The sequence below is a fragment of the Megascapheus bottae genome, chromosome 3, assembly GCF_031878675.1.
Source record: "Megascapheus bottae isolate mThoBot1 chromosome 3, mThoBot2.hap1, whole genome shotgun sequence".
NCBI classification, from domain to species: domain Eukaryota; kingdom Metazoa; phylum Chordata; class Mammalia; order Rodentia; family Geomyidae; genus Megascapheus; species Megascapheus bottae.
Genome location: NC_143511.1, coordinates 34,942,774 through 34,963,276, shown reverse-complemented (window position 1 = coordinate 34,963,276; position 20,503 = coordinate 34,942,774). Strand labels below are relative to the sequence as shown.

Sequence of the window (20,503 nt, the reverse complement as noted above, 5' to 3'; positions counted from 1 at the left end):
CTGCTGAGCTTCAAGAATTCTCTTGCCTCAGCCTCTCAAGTAGCTGAAGTCTCTGTGGGTCAGCGATCCAAGCTCTACTCAGTGCTGAGAACCAGCCCTACACCTAGACTCGCATACATTGCCGTTTGGTAAGGTGTTTTACATCAGGCAGCAGGATGCAAAGGTCTTTCATGTTGCCATAGGGCCTGAATCCTGCATGCAGTGGAAACCTTCACAAACACACTCAGAAACTTTCTCAGAACTGAGAAAAGTTCTTGCTGTTGAGTCCAAATGACATGTCAAAGAGCCCAGGATGCCTTCACTGGCAGACAACAGCAAGCCAGGAGGGCAAGAGCCATCATATCGATAAACCAGGTCTTCTCAATTGTATGTTACCAGTTAGGTAGATGCTACTCACACAAACTGCTGGTCTTGAAGGAGAATGAGAAAATGATGGCTTGGGAAAGTCTCACTTTATTGTCCTATGCACAGGAATGGTTCCAGGAATTGGAGAAGGGTTTAGGGTTTTAATTTCAATGCTGATGAAAGGATCAAGAACCAAACAGGAAGGTAAATTACCCAAAGACATAAGAGTTGCAGGAAGCTACTGCGGTCAGTGTGGACAGGAATAAAGGTTCAAACCAAGCATTTGGTCTCACCTTGCATCTGAAGCTGGGGTCTGGGGACCTGTGGCCACCTCTAGTGGTCATAAAGTCCTCTCCACACTTGGAGATCCCACAACAGGCTGGAGCAATATTTCTCAGGTTTTCCTGTCTCTGTCAGTCTCTCCCAGTCAGAAATACCAGGCTACTATTGGCCAGAGTCTGAAAAAAGAAGCAGTGTGTTTACACCTGTGTCCAGAAGTACAGCATGTGGATAGCAGCTGGGCCTGGAGGACTAGCCCTCTGCTGGCCTTTGGTATTACTCCCTATATAAACATTTAGCTTCACCTTGGATTTTTTTTTCTATTCCTTTGTTTGGTTGAAGTCATCTATGAGTCTGCTGGGGAAGGGGCAAGGCTTCTTCATGGATAACGTGTCAGTTTTCTGTGAATCCTCCCCTGCCTTGGGAACTTTGGTGGTGATTGGTGTCCCTGTCAGACACCAGAGGTGGTTTGGGCCAAATTCCATTTTGCTGGAAGAAGATCTGAGGCTCCACCAGTGTCTCCTTTATGCTCTGCTCTAGAGCAGAAAAATCTGACTTGAGCTTCTTCTTCCCAAGAAGCAGGACTGAGAAGAATTTCAAGCACTGTCTGGGCAGGTCATACTTGGGGCCATTGTAGGTCAAGAAGATAAAGAGGAAAAAGGACACTAGAAGGCCATTGTCATGAGACCTGAGATACGTTGTCTTCTCTGAGTGGAGCTGGAGCGCTATGATAATGATCACATTTGGCTCTTAAGAGGTGAGATGATGGCCCAGAGGCGGCAACTGGTATACCAGGAGCTGAGGGGAAAGACCCATGGGTCCAGGCTGATGACACTTTAAAGGTTACATTATTATCTTCTATCTGTGTAGCATACATAGCTTATGAATCCGAAACCGAGGGAACACCTTCACCTCTAGGACATAGGTGGCCAGCAGGTATGAAACAGTACTGTTGTCAATCTTCTCCTTTGACAGACACTGGTACTCGCCTCTGTCTTTTTCTGACAGGTGGAAGATGAGCAAGTTTTTCCGAGCCGCAAGACCATACTTAAGTTTCTTGACTTTCAATGTTTGATTCTGGAACTTCCAGACCACCTGAGCCATGTTGGATTTTAGGTCACATTGAAGTGCCGCCATACCACCACGCCAAGCAACACGATGACGCTGGATGCTTCTTTGACTTTTTTCTGAAACATCAAGAGAAATGTTCACAGTAACAACAATCCTCAACTGATTTCTGAAATAGCTCATTTCCTATGGATAGAGTGTTACCCACTGGAGCAAGATGGCTGTTCAGAACTGAGGGGATAAAACATAGGGCCAAAAAGCAAAATGAGCCCCAGCTAGCAGCCCTCAGGGATAAGAAAACTACACAGCTCAGTAACAGAAACCCCACTTCTTAAAATTATTTTAAGCAAAAAAACAAAAAACAAAAAAAAACATAGCTTGGATACTTTCTCTCATTTAGAATGTACCTATAAATCTATAAGAGAACACACTGAATGATAGAAGAAGAATCTAGTCATTCACACAATGAGTCCAAAGAAGGGTATTCTTAGGAGAGGATCACAAAGGCTCCAGAACATCCTTACTGTTCCCCAGGAGATCCCGCAGTGTGGAATTACTCACCAGGGCACGAGGACACCTTGCCACTCATCTCCTGAATCCAAGCCCTGAAACACAAAGGGATCCCCATCACTCATTGTGTACTTACAGGACTGCATGCTCAAAGTACCCAGGACCTACCTGCTGGTTCCTTCATCCTTGTACAATGTCACACAGGCATTCTCAGAGGGGCTCCAGGCACAGTACGGATCCCGCGCCAGCACACAGTCCTCACAGCTGCGGTGCTTCCTGCAGAAGGCCAGGGGGATCTGGACCACTCCTGAGTTGGAGCCGGCATAGACAAACTTCCTTCCCTGTGTGTGGGAGACAGTGACAGAACAGATATAAGGTGGACATCATAGATGATGGGCACGAAGCCTCTCCAGCAGACACAAGGATAATGTGTCTTTTGAGTGCTGTGCAAATGGAGAAAGGGAGACTCCCAGAATAACAGTGACAGCAGACAGGGTCTGACCCAGCAGCAGACGTCCTGTCGGGGTATTCTTGGGTAGTAGATACATCCCTAACTTCCTGGATCCATTTGAGAAATCTCATTACTATGCCAGAGTAGAAACACTTCTTTGGGGAAAAGAACAAGCTGGATCAGCTGGGAGGTAGTATGGACACTCTTGTAGACTAGAACCTATGGCATTGGGAAGGCTGGAAGGAACCTCACCCAATCTCTGCCCAGTGAGATGCATGTGGGTGGCTATGGAGGGTAGGTGGCCTGTAGGAAGGGACGGTCCATCCCAGGGGGTTTCTACCCTTCAGGACACTCAGTCTGCTTCTCCCTGATGGAGTAGGGCTGGAGTGCCAATGAAACCAACATGTGATGACTGAGCCACGTCTTACAGGGGATAATAAGTAAGTGTGGAGGGAGGGCAAAACAATCTTCCACACCACAGTGAGACATACCTGCCTCAGGCCAACATTAGATGAAATAACAGGTACAGTCAGTCACCCCTTGGTAGCAGCAGGGGTTGATTTTTAGGATCCCCCTTTCCATATCCAATTTGGAAATGCTCAGTGGCCTCACAGAGATTGGGGTAGCATTTACATAGACCCAATATTTTTTCTGAATGTTTTCTTTCTACAGTTTGTAGAATGGTAGATGTGGAACCACAGAAGTGGAAAACCAGAGGTAGACAGCCCACTGTATTTACTAGTTTCAATAAGGCTCCCCTCTCCAAAATCAATGGAAGTGGGTTTAACATACTCACATACATTCTTTAACATGTCACCCCTAGGAGGTGAGATCTGGTCTCCATGATACTTTATGTGGGCCAGACATATGGATACATGAGGCAAGGAAAGGACATATGGAGACCATGCCTAAAGGCATTATTTAGGAAACACATGTCTAAGAGGCCCCTCCTTCTATTGTGTTCTCCCCAATCCATGGTCTCTTGACTGTGAAGGAAAATGCTAGATGTATCACAAAGGGCCTATGAAGGTCTCAGGAGACAGGGACAGCATGGGTGGAGAGTATGCAGTATGCATGATAAAGGTGGATGTTGTATAATGTGGTATGTGTGATGTGATATATGTGTTTAGGTGTATAGTATAATTCTTGCAGTGTCTATGTAGCCTACGTGAGTTTTATATGTGTGTGTGTGTGTGTGTGTGTGCTAAATATGTGGTGCATGTAGTTGTATGATGTTGGATATGATGTTCCTGGAGAATGTATGTTATATGTAGTATAGTGTGTGGTGTTTTGTTATGCATGGTGTTTGATGTGTGTGGTTTGCATGTGGTAAGTGTAAAGTCTGTGGTGTGACAAATGGTGTCTGTGTATGTTTACTATGATATGTATGTATGGTATGTGGTGGGGTACTGGCTGTATGAGTATGGTGTAATGTAGTGAACACACAGCATGTCTGTGGTGTATGTAGTGTGTTGTGTGATAGGATGTATGTCTGATCTCATGTGTGTAGTATGTGGTAGGATATGGGGTACACGTGATAGATGCATGGTGTATGTGGTGCATTCAGACAAGAACTGAGCAAGTCTCTTGCTCTGTGCCACCTTTTGGTAGAGACAGGTATAGGCACAGCTCACAGCTTCTCACTATGGAAGTGGTGCTTCACAAGGCTGTGGAACTCTCACGGTGACCCAGAGAGGAGGTGCCTTTCCTGCCAGTCTATGGGGAAGAATCAGAGGTGCAGAGCACATGGCTGGCTGCCCAGGGAAACAAGGCCAATACACAGCCCTCAGGAAATGGACTTGTCTACATTCTGTTCTTCGTTGCTCCATTTTAGGTGTAAAAGAGGGTAGTAATACTTTCCACAGCCAGGTGGAAATGTGACGGATGATGGTAAGCTACAATCAGCAGGGTGAAATCCAATACTTCCAACCTAAGCCATTCCTATACAACTCCCCAGGTAAAGGGTTTTGCTATACTTTTTTTAAAAAAATATTTTTATTGTGATTAATAAAAGGGTTACATGATATTTGCCAGAGAGAAGGTACATTCATTCACATACATTGATACCTTTGCTATACTTTTTGTGTGGTCATGGAGTTTGAATTCAGAGCCTCGGCACTGTCCCTGAGCTTTTTTTTTTCTCAAGGCTCATGTTCTACCACTTGGAGAAACTGCTAAACTTCCAGATTTTAGGTGGTTAATTGGAGATAAGAGTCTCATAGATTTCCCTACCCAGGCTGGCTTTGAACTATGATCCTCAGATCTCAGCCTCCTGAGTAGCTAGGATATGCAGGTATGGACCATCCGTGCCTGGCCCTGCAGTTTTTATAAGGTGAACAGAAAAAATATGATTATTATTATTATTATTATTATTATTATTATTATTATTATGAGCCATAACAAGTTCATGGCATGCTAAAACCAGAGTCTAAGAGGAGGCCTATTCTATGTATTCTCCAGGATAAATGGAGCTACAGGCTGAATTAAGGGCCTATAGGCCAGACTTCCAGCTTCCCATCCTCCAGAATCCACTGTCAATTTCTTAGCAGAAAACATTTGTAGTCCTTAGTTCAGGAGGAAGCAGGATGTCAATAATGAGCTATTAAGTATCCTATTGTTTCTCTTAGGAGTTCATACATGGACAAGTCTGTATTTACCATGACAGAGCCAACACAGTCTGATCTCACTGGTTCAGGTAACAAGAACATTACTTCCCATGATGCAAGGACTGTTTCACCTTGACACTGGCCTTGTGCTCTAGGAACTCAGTGAAGTTCTGTCTCCCTAGTTCTGCCTTCCTCCATTCTGAAAGCTAGCACATCTGGGCCAGGAAAAACAGCATGGGCAACACTAGCTTAGCCAGTATCACATGACAGCCCTGCAAAGCCACCCAGCAAGGCAGCCACCAGACCTGCTGTCTGGGCCCCGTTACCTTCTTCGAAGACAACAGTAGGGTTTGAACTGGTTCAGGTTTCTGGAAAAGCTGTGTCTCCTCAATGACATGCATACCATTCTTTAGGCTGACTGCTTTGTACAAGGTGCCCTGGTCTGCAAGGCCAAAACCACAGGTCAGTGAGGCAGCCCCAGAGGGACACACCTAGGTCACCAAATCAAGGTCCCCCTTCTGCGCTCCCAAATTACTCCCTCAATTAGATGCTTAGATTAAGAGGGCAGTGTTGCACAAGAACTAAAAGAGAAAGCCTCTGACAAATAATCTATTCGAAACTCAAGTTACAGGTTATTCTGATTTTCTTACAAAGCATAAGCTTTTTTTGCCAGTCCTGGGGCTTGTACTCATGGCCTGAGCACTGTCCTTGGGCTGTCTTAAGTCTAGTGCTCTGCACTTGAACCACAGCACCACTTCAGGATTTTTCTATATATATGCAGTACCGAGGAATTGAAGCCAGGTCTTCGTGCATGCTGGGCAAGCACTCTACCACTAGGCCAAACTCCTGGCACACAAAGCATAAGCTTTTATTCCTAGGGCATACAAATCAGCTGGGAAGTCCTCAGGGTGGGCTTAAGGCTCTGTCAGCTGCTGTGGCAGGAATATTGGTCCTAAAGGAAGTGTGTTCCTCCCATCCCCAGTGACAGATCAGAACCTATCTCAGCCTGGCTCCTTCCAGGGATAGGAAAAAAGCCTCTCAGCAGCACTTAAGAAATGCCAGGATGCTCGGTGTTCACAATTGCAGCACTCAAGGGTATCACTCCATTCCCACAACAGGGACTTCTTTGCAGGAACCCATCCCAGATGCAGGCCAAGCCTTGAATGTTCAAACAAGCTCTCTAGTCACAGAGATCTGGAAGCCCAGATGCCATAATTCTTTCATGCTTTTATAATTACTTGGCCTACCTGAAGAGAGATGTCAGATCCACCCACAAAGGACCTTAAGTACACTTCCAGTCTCTTACCCAAGGACACAGACACACTTTGACTGTGACTTCCCCAGAACCTACCTGTGCTGAGAAACATGACATCATAGATGGTTCCATCCAGAGCCTGGGTCCTATCCACCACAATCTGGGTGTAGTTCACATCTTTTATGATGAATGTGGGCCTGTTGTCTACTGGAGTCACTGAGTCATCCATCAAAGGGTGGTCTTTAACAAATAACAGTGTTTGGGTTGGTAAATTCAAAGAGCTGGTGTAGTTGGCTGCATGTGTCTCGCTGTTGATGCACTGTGAAGGCAAAAGTTTCCCTGGTGAACATGCCTGTCCATCACCAATCAAGGACAGCGCTGGGAATCTTGTAAAGTATAGCACTGAGGGATCCACACTGACTAGTCTCCAAAGAATGGTGACAGAGGATAGCTAAAGAACTTCTTCCCAGAAGCCAGAGGATGCAATTTTAACTCACATCCATACAATGTGACTGATTTTGACAGATCATCAGTGTATAGAATTAACTACCAGTGAACAAATTTCCAAACTTTGGAAATTAAAGGCATGTTGTCATAATAATTTTCCCATAAAGATGAGGATTCTAACAAACATTGACAAAAAACAGTCTAATGTTAAATAAGGGTAAGCAACTTTTTTCTTCTAGAGGCCATTTTGGATATTTATAACATCATTCTCCAGCCATTTAATATTATCAATAATAGACAGGCAGGGGGTCGGGAGTTTGGCCTAGTGGTTAAAGTGCTTGCCTAGCATGCATGAAGACCTGGGTTCGATTCCTCAGTACCACATACATAGAAAAAAGCCAGAAGTGGTGCTGAGGCTCAAGTGGTAGAGCTCTAGCCTTGAGAAAGTCCAAGGACAGTGCTCAGGCCCTGAGCTCAAGCCCAGGACTGGCAAAAAATAAATAAATAAAAAATAAAAACAAAAATTTCAAAAAAAAATAATAATAGACAGGCAGGCTAGAGACAGCCAATAAGACCAACTGGAAGCTTTCATGGCTGCCCCATCATGTGCCAAATAATTTCTCAGGTTGTATATGAGCCTCAGACTGGGAATTCCCACATAATAATAGAGAAGGAGGAAAAATGGTGCCAGCTTCCTAAAATTTGGGACTTTCCCAAAGTTAGTGAGTACAAGACACTAATTTTTATTGAACACAGTGCACACAAAAGAAAGAACTGATTATGTCTGGTCAGGGCCAGATATCCAGAGCTGGTGGGGAGGGGTGGGGGAGACAGGTTAGGGCCCATTTACTACATGACAAACAATGAGTGGGGCATCCAAATCAGCTTACAACTTTTTTATTCTTTTTGTCTTAGAAGAAAATAAAAAGTGACTCCTATTGGGCCCAGAGTTTGGCCTAGTAGTAGAGTGCTTGCCTAGCATGCACGAAGACCCAGGTTCAATTCCTCAGTACCACATACATAGAAAAAAGCCAGAAGTAGTGCTGAGGCTCAAGTGGTAGAGTTTTGGCCTTGAGAAAGTCCAAGGACAGTGCCCAGACCCTGAGTTCAAGCCCAGAACTGGCAAAGAAAAAAAAGGGACTCCTATTGACTAGTAGACAGAATAGTTCATGACAGTGAAAATCACTGGTAGAGAAATTATGTGTTTCTCTGCAGGAAACTGAACTGCATTGTGCAAAATCAGTTCCACAAAAATAGACAGTAGCACATTCCTTTGGGAAGAGTGTTCTGAGACTTGTTGCACAATATATAGAAAAGGGTAAAGTTGCCCTCTTTAGTTCTCAGGCCCAGTGGATGCTGGGCATGGTATAGACGCATGGTGGCCAGAAGACTCACCTTCTAGGAGGCCCTGCACTTGTGGGTCCTAGACTCTTGAACAGGGACAAAAACCTTTCCCTTAGAGCCCCTGCCCTGCTCACCTCTCCAGGCCGTGGAGTGGGCACCAGATCATAGTAGGGTACCCACTTGATGTGAGACTTCTCCACTGTGACCCTCTGCATGTACTTGCCATGAGAGAACACTGCCTCCACCGTGGATAGCGTGTAGGCACACACTGCTGACAGGCCCACGTTGTTCCTGCAAAGGAGAGGCCATGTGAGTGCATGAAGTGAAGCTGGGCACTGGGGAACAGATGCCATTTTCCCAGGGCAGCACTTACAGCTGTGGGGTGAAGAGTGCATAGAACACAGGCTCCTTGAGGTCTGGGGACCGCAGTATAAAGACATCTTGTAATATGTCGAAGGTCAGACCTATGTCTGCCTGGGAGCAGATCAGCCTAGCCTTCAGGAAAGAGGTCCACTTCTTCTGTAAGATCCTCAGACCCCCTCGGTCTCCCTGAAACCCCAGAGACAAGACATGGTAAGGGAACCTGGATGTCCCATCCGCATGTGGTCTGCATGCAGGGTGTAATACCCAACCTCAGTAGTTTATAGCATGACCTGGACAAGCCTTGCTGAGTAAAAGGAAAGCAGACACTTTCCTGCTAGCTCAGATCAGGCTTTCTGGCTCAAAATAAAACAAATAAAAATCCTCTCTCTTAAAACTCATCTAATGATAACTCATCTAATTACAACTGTTCCACAGCACTCTGAATGCCACTGGGTTCTGAATCAACGAGACTGTTTCTTGGCTCCTGTCCATCTCCAAATAACCTGTAAGTGAACCATATGGACCTGGTTGGTGGCAGGCAGCCTCTAGACATGAGACTGCTCTTGGATAAATGGATGCATGTCCTCTTTGACAGATCCAAACTTCTGATTCCATGCTGACAACTAGGTGGTCCTTAAACACTGTGCAGTGGCCAAGGGCTGAGAGGAGTCAACTGTGAACTCTCAGGACTCATGGCTGGGAGAGAATAAAACTGATCTACCTTCTCTATGGTTACCTCCCCATGATTTCAGTTACAGAGACTGAGATTCTGTTCTATTTATCATTTATTACAGCTAATGCCTTATTTTATCTACTTTATAGACTAAGGCATATGTGTATAGGAAAACAGTGCATAAGGATTCAGCGATGTCTGTGGTTTTAGGCATCCACTGGGAATTCTTAGAATGAATGGGTCCTGGAAACCAGTGAACTAAAAATAGAAGGCATGCTTGCCAAAGAATATAACATGAAAGAGTCTTCTTTTATCTGGGACACAATGCAAGCCTACTCCTTTCTCATCTCTACCATGTAATCATAGGAAGGCAAATGATGAAGCATGTAAGAAGCCTTTATTTTTCCTTCTGATGTTTTAGCAGACTCATAGGCATCTGAGGTCTGTGTGTACAGCGTGGCATCGATGGGGAGATAAGTGCACATCTCAGACCGGCAGTGAGACAAGACACAGGACAAGAAAAGGATTCTGAGGGACGACAGAAGTCCTTAGGCCAAGCCTCATAGCATGAATTTGGTGGGGTATATTGCATGATCTTGGTCATGGATGCCATGCAAACCCTTATCCCAGGGCTAGGTGTCACGATTAGCCAAAGTAGGTCCATTGTTCGTATCCTGACAGCTATGGAACTACAGTGGTGGTGGAGAGTGAAGGCTCGGACACCTCAGGCTGGGCTGCTGTTAGAGTGGCTCAAATACCTTCTGGGAGCCCTGCTCTTGCATTAACCATCCACTAGGACTGCCATGCACCATCCTGGCCTGAACAGGGGTGGTTCACTGCTCTGCAAGCTGGGAAGTGAGATAGCCATGGGTTAAGAGAAACCTGATAACTAAGTGAGCCCTGGCTAGAGAAGAGCTAGACAAACAACTCAGATACACACAGCACCCACTTTCTGCCTCGTGTGCTAGGCTGTTAAGGGGAGAGCACACTTAAGCCTCCAATTGTGTGTATCGGTGGCATGAGATCACTCTTACTGACTGGAGAGGTTCCAATAATGATCACCTCATGGAAAGGTCACCGGGCAACTGGGAACTGAATGACTTCCATGGAGGATTAGCTGCAGCTAATCATCTTTTGTGAGTCCTGATGTCACCCTGCCTTTCCTAAAATGCCAGCTAAGCTACCTTGAGGTTTGCTAACTCTACCCATGGCAGTTGTCTGGTGTTATGCATCTGCTTTTAAGACATCCTTGCCAGGCTGAGAGTTTGGCCTAGTGGTAGAGTGCTTGCCTAAGCATGCACAAAGATCCAAATTTGATTCCATGGTAGCACATACATAGAAAGAGCCAGAAGTGGTGCTGTGGCTCAAGTGGTAGAGCTCTAACCTTGAAAAAGGCCAAGGACAGTGCTCAGGTCCTGAGTTCAAGCCTCAGGACTGGCAAAAATAAAAAAGAACATACATCCTTGCCTCCAATATCTCCACACACATATACTTCAAGCTTTGGGCCTGATAAACATTTTGAAGTGTAGTTCTCACTTCTTAGCCTTCCCTTACTAATTTGTGATTCATTCTTGAGTTGACTAAGAGCTCCCAATAGTGGGATTCTAAGTCCCAGAGAATCTACTTGGCACACTCAACAAAGCCTAACTTTTCCTACAGCCCTGGGGAGGTCTAAGGACAGTGCTAAGGGGTGCAGCCTGGGTGCCATTGTCACCTTAGTTCCCGTGGACACTTGGTGGAGGGAGGGGGAGGAGGGAAGAGAGCTGGGGTTCTGATAACAAATATATGGAACCTGCCAGGCCTCTCAACAGTGAATGATATGGCAGGAAGGGATTGAGGGGGGCAGGAAAAGGTGCTTTTCCAGGCCTGCTCCCACAGAATGGAAAGAACTTGTAGGTCAGCAGGGAGATCAGGGCTCACCTTGCACACTCTGGCAACGCGGGGGACCTTTAACTTGGAAATAAAGTCATACTCCACAGACACTTCAGTGAAGAAGAAGTAAACCTTGTCTTCATCATGCCCAGGACTATCAGAGCTTTTCCGGATCACATCCGAATAGACGAATCTTGGCTCTGCAGAGACACGAGACTGATTGTCCTTACACAGAGTGTGTCACCACCTACTCCCATGGTGTCACAGGCAGTCAGTGCAGCTTTGGGGTCAGGGACATCTGGAGTGTGTGCGCCATGTTGGAATCAAACTACAGAGCCAGGAATGGTGACAGTACAATGCCCAGTCATGTCTGCCTCACTGTCCTCAAGTTCAGAAAGATGGCCCTGATTCTGGCCCTACAAGACAATGTTCCTGCTGGAAAGCAGAGCCTCTTCTGCTATAAAGTACAGACCCAAACCAATTGACCCTGGCCAAACGAAGCAGTTGCTCTAAGACTCTGGCCAACTCTGAAGAGAAGTTAGCTGCCTCTGCATATCAGACCACAGTATCCATCCCCAAAGGTTGTCTGGAGGTTTTAAGGAGTCCTAGAATATCTCTGGCCACTCCCCTCTCCACAGGAAAAAGCCAATCACCAGCACCTTACCACCTGTTCCCAGAGTCACACATAAGCCAGCTGTCATCTGGAGGTAGCAGGCGCTGGAGGTATGGCATAAAACCTGAGCTTTTGTTGTCATGCCAAAATAACTCCTAATGTGACAAATCTGAGTTTGTCATTAAGTCAAGGGTCAGTTACAGAAATCTCTCAGCATAGGAGGTTAATATGACCTTAACATAGTGCTCTGTTAGCATCGAATAAACCAAATAGGATGTCCTGGTTTCTGGAAAAGTCTCTGAAAAGTTCCATTGCCTCTAAGGTGTAAACAAGAAGAGAAGTGGCCACCCAGAGTGCACTGTAACATCTTACCATTACAAAGCATCTTACCATACAGCCATTGTATGTTGTCTTCTGCACGCAAAACATTGTGGGAAGGATTTCGAGAGATGGTGTACTGGCTTCCTAAAAAATTGTATTCGGTCCCAGAATATAGCTCTCCATCTTTAATATCCCAGGAACATGGAAGAGGGAGATTAAAAAAAATAATTAGAACAACCCCTCCTTTGTGGCATCAAGATCAATTTCTTTGTAACTTAATTAAGTACCACTGTAGAAGACAAAAGCAGCTTCCCAACTTCTGAGATGCCCTCTAGTTCCTACAGCCATGTCTTTTCTTTGGAATAACAGTGGATGCCATGTTCAATTGCATCACTGAGGTTTCCAAGCAGTGACTGGATGCAAGCAACCACTTCTTACATCCAATGAAGGAATGACAAATGCACCTTTCTATACCATATGTTACAGAACCATCCCAAGTTGAAAACACTGTCTCTTGAGACACACTTTCATTCAAACAACATAGTTTACCTTGCCAACCATACTTGTGCTCAGAACACTTATGTAGTCTATACGGAGGGCCAAAGCTCCTCACTCAAGGTCTGTTTTGAAATCAGGTGCAATGCACTGAACATTGCACTAAAGGAAAATGCTGAATGGCCATACAACGTACCTCCCTTCATCATAGAGTGGAAAAACTGTGAATGGAATTATTCTAATCTAGGCACTGTATAGTAGTATACACCTCTAAGAGCTACAGGCCACTGCTGAAACATGAGACCACTGTAGGCAGCTCATGTTTCCGGGGCTAACCTCTCTCCCAAAGAGGAATGTCTGAACAGTGATTACCAAAGATGGATGTAAAGTAGTATTGCTACCTCAGTGGTGGCTATCCCTTTGAATGATGATTTCAACTCTTCTTCAGGAGTCTGTGCCAAAGGATAAATACCTACTTTTGAGGCAGCTGATATTAAAATGAGACCAGGGCCAGTCACCAGTGGCTCACATCTGTAATCCTAGCTACTCAAGAGGCTAGGATTTGAGGATCAGAGTTCTAAGACAGCTAGGCAAGAAAGTCCATGAGATTCTCATCTGCAATAAACTACGTGGGGGTGGGGGGGAAGAGAACCGAGAAGTAGAGCTGTGGCTCAAGTGGCAAAGTGATAGCTTTAAGCAAAAGAAGCTCAGGGAGAGTGCTCAGGCCCTGGAACTCAAGCCAGAGTATCAACATACATACACACACACACACACACACACACACACACACACACACACACACACACACAGAGATCAGGGGGCCAGCCCTAGTGGCTTACACTAGCTGTTCAGAAGGCTGAGATCTAAGGGTTATGGTTCATATCCAGCCCAGGTAGGAAAGTCTGTGAGACTCTTACCTCCAATCAACCATCAAAAAGCCATAAGTAGAGCTCTGGTTCAAGTGGGAGAGCACTTGTCTTGAGCAATAAAGCTCAAGGACAGTGCCCAGACTTTGAGTACAAACCCCAGTACTAGCCCTTTCCCTTCCCCATCCACACACACACAAAGAAATGAGACCAGGGGAGAAAGACAAAAGAAGGAATTGGACTTATTATTCTATGTGAGCATAGAACATTTGGCCATAAACTCCAGGGAGAAAGCCTGAGGAGAAGGACTCACCAACCATGACGGATGTGTGACTGTGTGCAGGATCGTAGGGACACTTGCCTTTGCCTTCTTCATTTCTTCCCAGAAGCTCAAAGGATGTTAAGTTCTACAATTGAACGAAAGCAAAGGCATCCTAAGACATCTGGATTTTCAAGTCCACCGCAGCCAGGCTGCTGGGGTCTAAGCACACAGCTGCAGCTGTCAGCAGTTCATTTTCTAGAGTGTTTCACCAGTGCCATGAATCCCCCAAACCCTGCCTTGAGCCACACTTCAGCTGTGGACAAAGAACAAAAAGGAGCCATGTGGGCTGTACATTCTTTTCACAGAGTGGTGAATCTTTACAGAGAAGCATCACTAACCACGTCCCGCTACCCCCGCCCCCCACCAACCTGCACACACACACGGAGAGATGTCTCCATGGCTGACCTGAGAATACCCGCCTGTTTTGGGGGTACAAATGATCTTCTGCCTCCTTAGAGTTCTCCATTCTTCTTTAATCACTGTTCAGGCTGTTGTGAGCCCAACTGACCCACAGGGAAAGTCCATGGTCTTACCAGGTAGTCGCAAGTGGGCTGGAACGCGCTGGTCCCACACACATACAGGAAGCTGGCATTGAGAGGTTGAAGCACCTGAATGTAGTTGAGGCAATCTGTCTGTGGGGAAATAAAAATCACCTGGCTATTTGTCCAAATTATAAAGTCTGTTCTGAGCTTCTCTCCCTGTCCTCTTCATACAATGGCCTATTTTTTCCACAGACTGTGGAACAAGTAGTGTTGGACTATTTAAGGATATAATAAACTGGATATACATAAACTATAAGTTCACTAGTCTAATTTTATCTCTGCCATTTCCACAGGTCATACATTCACTGGGGCAATTTTAGTATCTCTAATTGATACTCAACAAAGACCAAGGGACCAAAGCAAGCCCTGAGTTGACCTCAAAATTGTACTAGAGATATTGCTGTATTTTGTTTATATATATATAGTATATAATATATATATAAGATGACCATATAGGGCCGGGAGTTTGGCCTAGTGGTTAAAGTGCTTGCCTAGCATGCATGAAGACCCAGGTTCAATTCCTCAGTACCACATATATAAAAAAGCCGGAAGTGGTGCTGAGGCTCAAGTGGTAGAGCTCTAGCCTTGAGAAAGTCCAAGGACAGTGCTCAGGCCCTGAGCTCAAGCCCAGGACTGGCAAAAAAAAAATGATGACCATATATGCATATATATGTGTGTATATAAACATACACACACAGGCATACATGCATCATTCATTTGGTTGCCCAAACCTGCCAAAAACTATATGGCATAGTAGCCCTCTGCCTTCCAGGGCCTCACTTTCCATATGTGTACACAAAACTAGAAATAGCTTCCTCACCACTCGGCCCCACCCAAGGCAAAAGGGTAGCCAAGTGTTGCCAGCTGTGCTTCATAAATGCCCCAAGAGGAAAACAAAGGCACCACTTAGGAGAATCCATGATTCTCGGGGATGAACAGTACTTGAACTCAATGTGCCATAGTCTGAAATTATCTTAAATCAGGCCATTCCTTTTGCTATAACTGGCAGGATACAATTCACAATCACCCCCATTCCACATGTCAGGGAAGGGCTCCAGGCCATTGTCTGGCATCCACATAGACCTGATTCATTTGGTTCTAAAGACATTATGGTCCATAGGATTCTATCAGTGCCTGCTATCCACATATTTCCTTGGTGAGCACTGGATTTAGAGACAAACACTTTAGTAAAAGTGTTTAGCACTTTCCTAAGAAAGCTTAGCAAAAAAAAAATACATTTTAATTCTTTCAGAACTAACCAACAACTGCTAAAGTTCACCCTAACTCTGCTATCTTGAGCGATGGTAGGGATCAACTAGCTCTCACAGTCTGAGAACCTAGATATACGTCTGGCATCAGGCAGAGACACAGAGGCATGGTGGGTAAAGGGTGATTCAGGGCTCTTAATGAAGGGAGAGTCTCACAGAGCCTGGGTAGAGAGCTTTGCTAAAAGGCCCATGGGAAAGACCCCTGCCCAGAATCCCTGAGTCTGGGACATGTCCGGAGATTCCAGTCTGCAGAGAGGACCAGTCAGTCCAGAATCTTATATCACAAGTCAGTGGGCATCAAAAATAGTTTCCTGCAATCAAAATCTCAAGTATTTGAATAAACTCAATTCATATGCAGTAGAACTTCCCCACTTCTATTTCCTGAGTACCTTCTATGTCTGGCACCAGCTGTGAATGCTCACCCCCAGTTAGAAGCGCAGAAGGGATGAATTCCCCCAGGGGATGTGACTTAACAGAATACATTTGGGACCACTCAACATAACACGGCTCATACAGAATATGCAGCACTTGTGAGATTAGACAACTGAGGGGCACATATAGGGTTTTGTAACTGGCAAAAGCACTTACCTCTTTTGACTTTCCCTTTTTTGTGCATTGTGTTTTTTTGTCCTCAGCGACATTCCAGTATACCTGTTGGAACAAATGATAAGTAAAAAGTGGGATCAAATACACAGCTTAAGAAATACACAAAAACTGGGCTCGGTGGCTCATGCCTATAATCCTAGCTACTCAGGAGGCGGAGATCCGAGGAGCATGGTTCAAATCCAGCCCAGGTACTAAAGCTTGTGAGATTATTATTTCCAATTAATCACCAGAAAACCCGTTAGTGGCACTGTGGTTCAAGGGGTAAGGCAGTACTCTTGAGCTGAATTGTTCAGGAACAACTCCCAGGACCAGAGTTCAAGTCCCACGACTGACCAAAAAAAAAAAAAAAGAAAAGAAACACACAATAGAGTTCAGAGCTCAGCAGTTTCTGAATTTGGGGTCAACTCTCAGATTGAGAAGGGCCATGTGGACCTTCGTGAGCATTCTGTGGTTTTTCACCTGAAATCCGGAAGACCCATAGCTCTGTTGTTCACTACAGAAGAACAGCAAAAACAGAAGTATTCAAAGTGGAGGAAAAATTACTTTCGTCAACAATATGAAACACTGGAGTAGGTGTTAAAAATCACTTTTAAAAGTGACTGGTTTGGAAGAAGAGGCATGGCTCAAAGTGGTACAGTGTCATCCTTAAGCACTCATCCATTTTAAGGAAAATGCATGAAACTGGATCATGTTAAGTGAAATAACCAGACATTAAAGGACCAGAACAACATGTGCTCTATCATGTGTGGAGGCTAAAAATGGGCAACTTGAAAACACGATGGTGATTTAGGGTAGGTAGAAATGGCTGGATTTGACGAGCACAATGTCTACAGGCATCAGAAATTTAAAATGAAACACTAACCCCTTTGTACAATACCTTAGTAATAACAATAGAATCATATTTGAAGAAAGATTAAAATTTGTTTTTAAGCAAGAAAAAAATGAACATGTACAATTAATACAGGCTAACAAGAAAAGCACTTTGTAACATCCATTTTTTTTCAAATCGAGTTTTTTAAAAAGTAGCCTTGAGGTCAACTCTTATGGAAGAATTCCTTACAAATGCGATGGTGACAGGGTGACCCTCACTGTCAGCTCAGCACCATTTGCTGAAGGATCCGTGGTAGTACATCTCCCTAAACTGAGCTCGTATTAGGTTATGACCCACCTTCCAGGGCCACCTCAGGACAGAAAGCAACAGAAGATAGAGGGGAAACAGGAGACCCTAAGCACCTCTTATGCCCTTCTGTAAACAAGCTAACCTAACCCTCTCCTAACCCTTAGGACATTTCTGGCCACTCTGAGATATATACAGATGTGGGGCTCAGCAGTCAGAAAGCACACAGAGCTGTGTGGGAGAGGTAAGCCCAGATGAGCCGTTGTCAAAACTAATGCCCTGAGTTTTGATTAAGTCCTCATGCCAGCCTAACTTATATATGGTGGCAACAAAGCCATTGGGCCACACAAGAATTGAATAAGAACCTAACAGGCAACTTCACTCCAGGTCTACAAAGCACCCACTTATGTGAAAGCCACATAAATGGTCTAGGTCAGATTCCAAGTGTTTATACTACAAACTTCTGCCAGGCAAAGCCCCACCTATGTGACTAAGGCACACAGTTCAGAAGGAAGAAGAAACGGAGGAGGAGGAGGGGGGACTGAATTTTCTTTTCCCTGCCTGCTCAGGGCAAGCCCCGTACCCCACCCAGCCCCAGAAGAGGATGTGAGGAGAGAGATTCAGGTTAGATAATATCAGCATGCAAGGGGCAATGTGAAGGCTAAGTTGTGAGACAGGCTTCAAGCTAAAATGATAAGATAAAAAGATCAGCAAAAATGGCATGTCCTCTAGATTCAAACTAATGGTATGAATAAACAAAAACAAACATGAACAAGTTGATGACGGATTTATTGGGTGCTTTTTTTGATTTATTGGGCAGAAAAGAATCCTCTACCTTAAGAATAGCAGAAATAAAGCCAGTAAGCTCAGCAATACTATCATTCTTGCTCATAGATCCCACACAATATACACTCATCAATAAATAAAAGGAAAATGAGAGAGGGGGTAATATAACAATGAAACCCTGCATAACTAATATAGGCCAAAGAAAGGCAATTTAAAAAAAAAAAAGCAAAAAGGGTAAAATGGAGTTAGGGAGGAGACAAGTTGAGTAAACTTCTGGATACCAAGATAGGGCTGAATAAATGCAAAACAGAAGGGTATTCTGGGAGCACGGGTGGAGGGCTGCATGGTTCCTGGGTAGTGGGGCTCAGCACGTACCTCATGTTGCTTCTGAGAGATACTGAGTGCATTCAGAGCAAAGATGGCCTCTCGGGCGCCCACATACAGCGTGTCCTGGTGCTCGCTCAGAAGCAAGGCTGAGTAGTTGAAGATGCCTGGCTCATGAAACCGCTCCAGATCTACCTCTGTGGGAGGCAAGGGGACCCATCAGAGCTGGGAGAGCGCCATTCAGTTACAGGCCTGCCAGGCCTCAGCATGGAGGCCTCCAGAACAGACAGCAATGCTGCCACCATGTGCTTGAGAGAGGTAGAGCAAGGCTCTGCATCAGGTGTGTGACCTAAAGTTGCACACTTGACTTCCCTTCTGGTCTCTACCACTCCTAGGTAAGTATTGTCTTTAAAGAAGCTGTCTTATCTTTCTGGCTGTCCTGGCATTTGTTCTGAGAGCTTGTATCTTGGCTTTCATATAGGGGCAGCCATCCACTTGATTCAACAGTCAAGGGGTTCAGGAAGTATCTCGAGTTCCTGAAAGCATGTTATTTCTTTCATATCCTGTTCTCTCCACCTGCAATGCCACTTAAGGCCTGTGTTACACTCATCTTGGAATCCAGACACTGAATATCTGCTCTTCAAAGCTATGACTAATTTCAACACAGCTGATGTCTTAATGTAGTTCAATGTTTCATTCCATAGTTGTCCTCAAACTATGAGGCCTTGAGAGCATAAATCGTATTTGAATGAAATCCTCCAGTATCTCTCACAGTGCCCCACACAGGTGTCCTAGAACTTATCAAGATGCAAACTAGCACCAAACAGGAAGAGCCCAGGGCTAATTAGAACTCTCATTTCCCAAAGCAGAGGGAGGTGCACAGAGGATTCAAGTCCCAGCTTCACAGGGTCCAATGGCCTAGACACACCTGAGATACTCGAGACCCTGCGTGGAAGCAGCTCCACTGCTCAGTACCCAGTACTTATGCTCGCAATCCCCTAAGTCAGAAACCTAGGGGCCAAGACACAGCTCGTGGGGAAGAAAATGATCATAGGTGAGACCAGCAAGCAAGAAACACTCATTCCCAAGCTGTCAAAACCTCACTCTTCTCTCCAAGTGTGTGGAGCAGGCATCTACTTATGCCAGACAGCGCCTCAGCCATTATGGAATACTAGGAAGGAAGTTCTCTTCAGTGCTCTCCAATTCAGAGATCAAGTAGAGAGCCTCATGAACCATTTCCAGTTACCAAAACATCCCACTAAATGGCTGCAGGTACTGTCAGTGGTCACCCAAAGACAGCAACAGGTGAAGTGCTGGGTGCCCAGTATCAATCTCAGGGTCCCAGCTGGCCATTTCCTTCCCATCCTACCATCACCTACACAATCTTGGTTCTTACCTCCCAGCTGCCAGGTGATACGGGGTCTGAGTGCAAATGATACTACTGTTCCATATGCCACCATCAGGGCTGTGAGAAGCCCCCCGATGGGGCCATGCGTCCTCATGAGGTGGGAACCTTGTGTGACTGGCCTTCAGCCAAGCAGGCTATGGGCAGTGGGAGGTTACCGTGTGTGTCAGTTCAGAGGCCGGGGCCAGCAGCTCGGCTCAGAGATGGCAAGCCTTTGAGCCCCTAAGAACTAGGTTGTCTAGGTGAGAAGTTGCCAGTCTCTTCTCCTTGGCCTACAGAGGAAGAGGGAAAAGCAAAGTCATGCTTCAGGAGCTGAGCCCACATGCTGTGCCAGTTCCCCAGCTCTCCTCCACCGCCTCTCTCAATCTATCCTCCTCAAGGCATCTGACAGGAGATCCTGGGAATGGCCACATGCAGACAGAGGATACTGTCAGAGCCACAGGAACTCATTGCCATACTTTCACCCCACTCTGGCCAACCCACATATCATGGGCCAGACTCACAGGCATACCTGGTGCAGACTGCAGGGGTGCAAGGCAAACAGGAACAGCTGGCCAAAGACTAGATTCTTTTCTAGGCTGTGTGCTGCTGGTAAACAGATGCATCCAAAAGAGCACAGAGTCTG

The 20,503-nt window shown here is 45.4% G+C and overlaps 1 protein-coding gene across 1 annotated transcript; it reads right to left on the bottom strand.

The window, feature by feature from the left end:
• Positions 1–270: 270 nt before the first annotated feature.
• LOC150065285 (semaphorin-4D-like) lies at positions 271–19,975 on the bottom strand. Its single transcript, XM_090329868.1, has 15 exons — positions 19,870–19,975; positions 18,525–18,670; positions 16,229–16,291; positions 14,364–14,462; positions 13,822–13,915; positions 12,217–12,330; positions 11,262–11,413; positions 8,679–8,854; positions 8,440–8,596; positions 6,611–6,833; positions 5,586–5,701; positions 2,371–2,543; positions 2,254–2,297; positions 1,537–1,811; positions 271–803 (listed from the first exon to the last, which is right to left on the bottom strand). Exons 1-15 carry the CDS (start codon positions 19,973–19,975, stop codon positions 759–761), a joined length of 1,983 nt encoding a protein of 660 aa, XP_090185994.1. The 3' UTR covers positions 271–758.
• Positions 19,976–20,503: the final 528 nt, after the last annotated feature.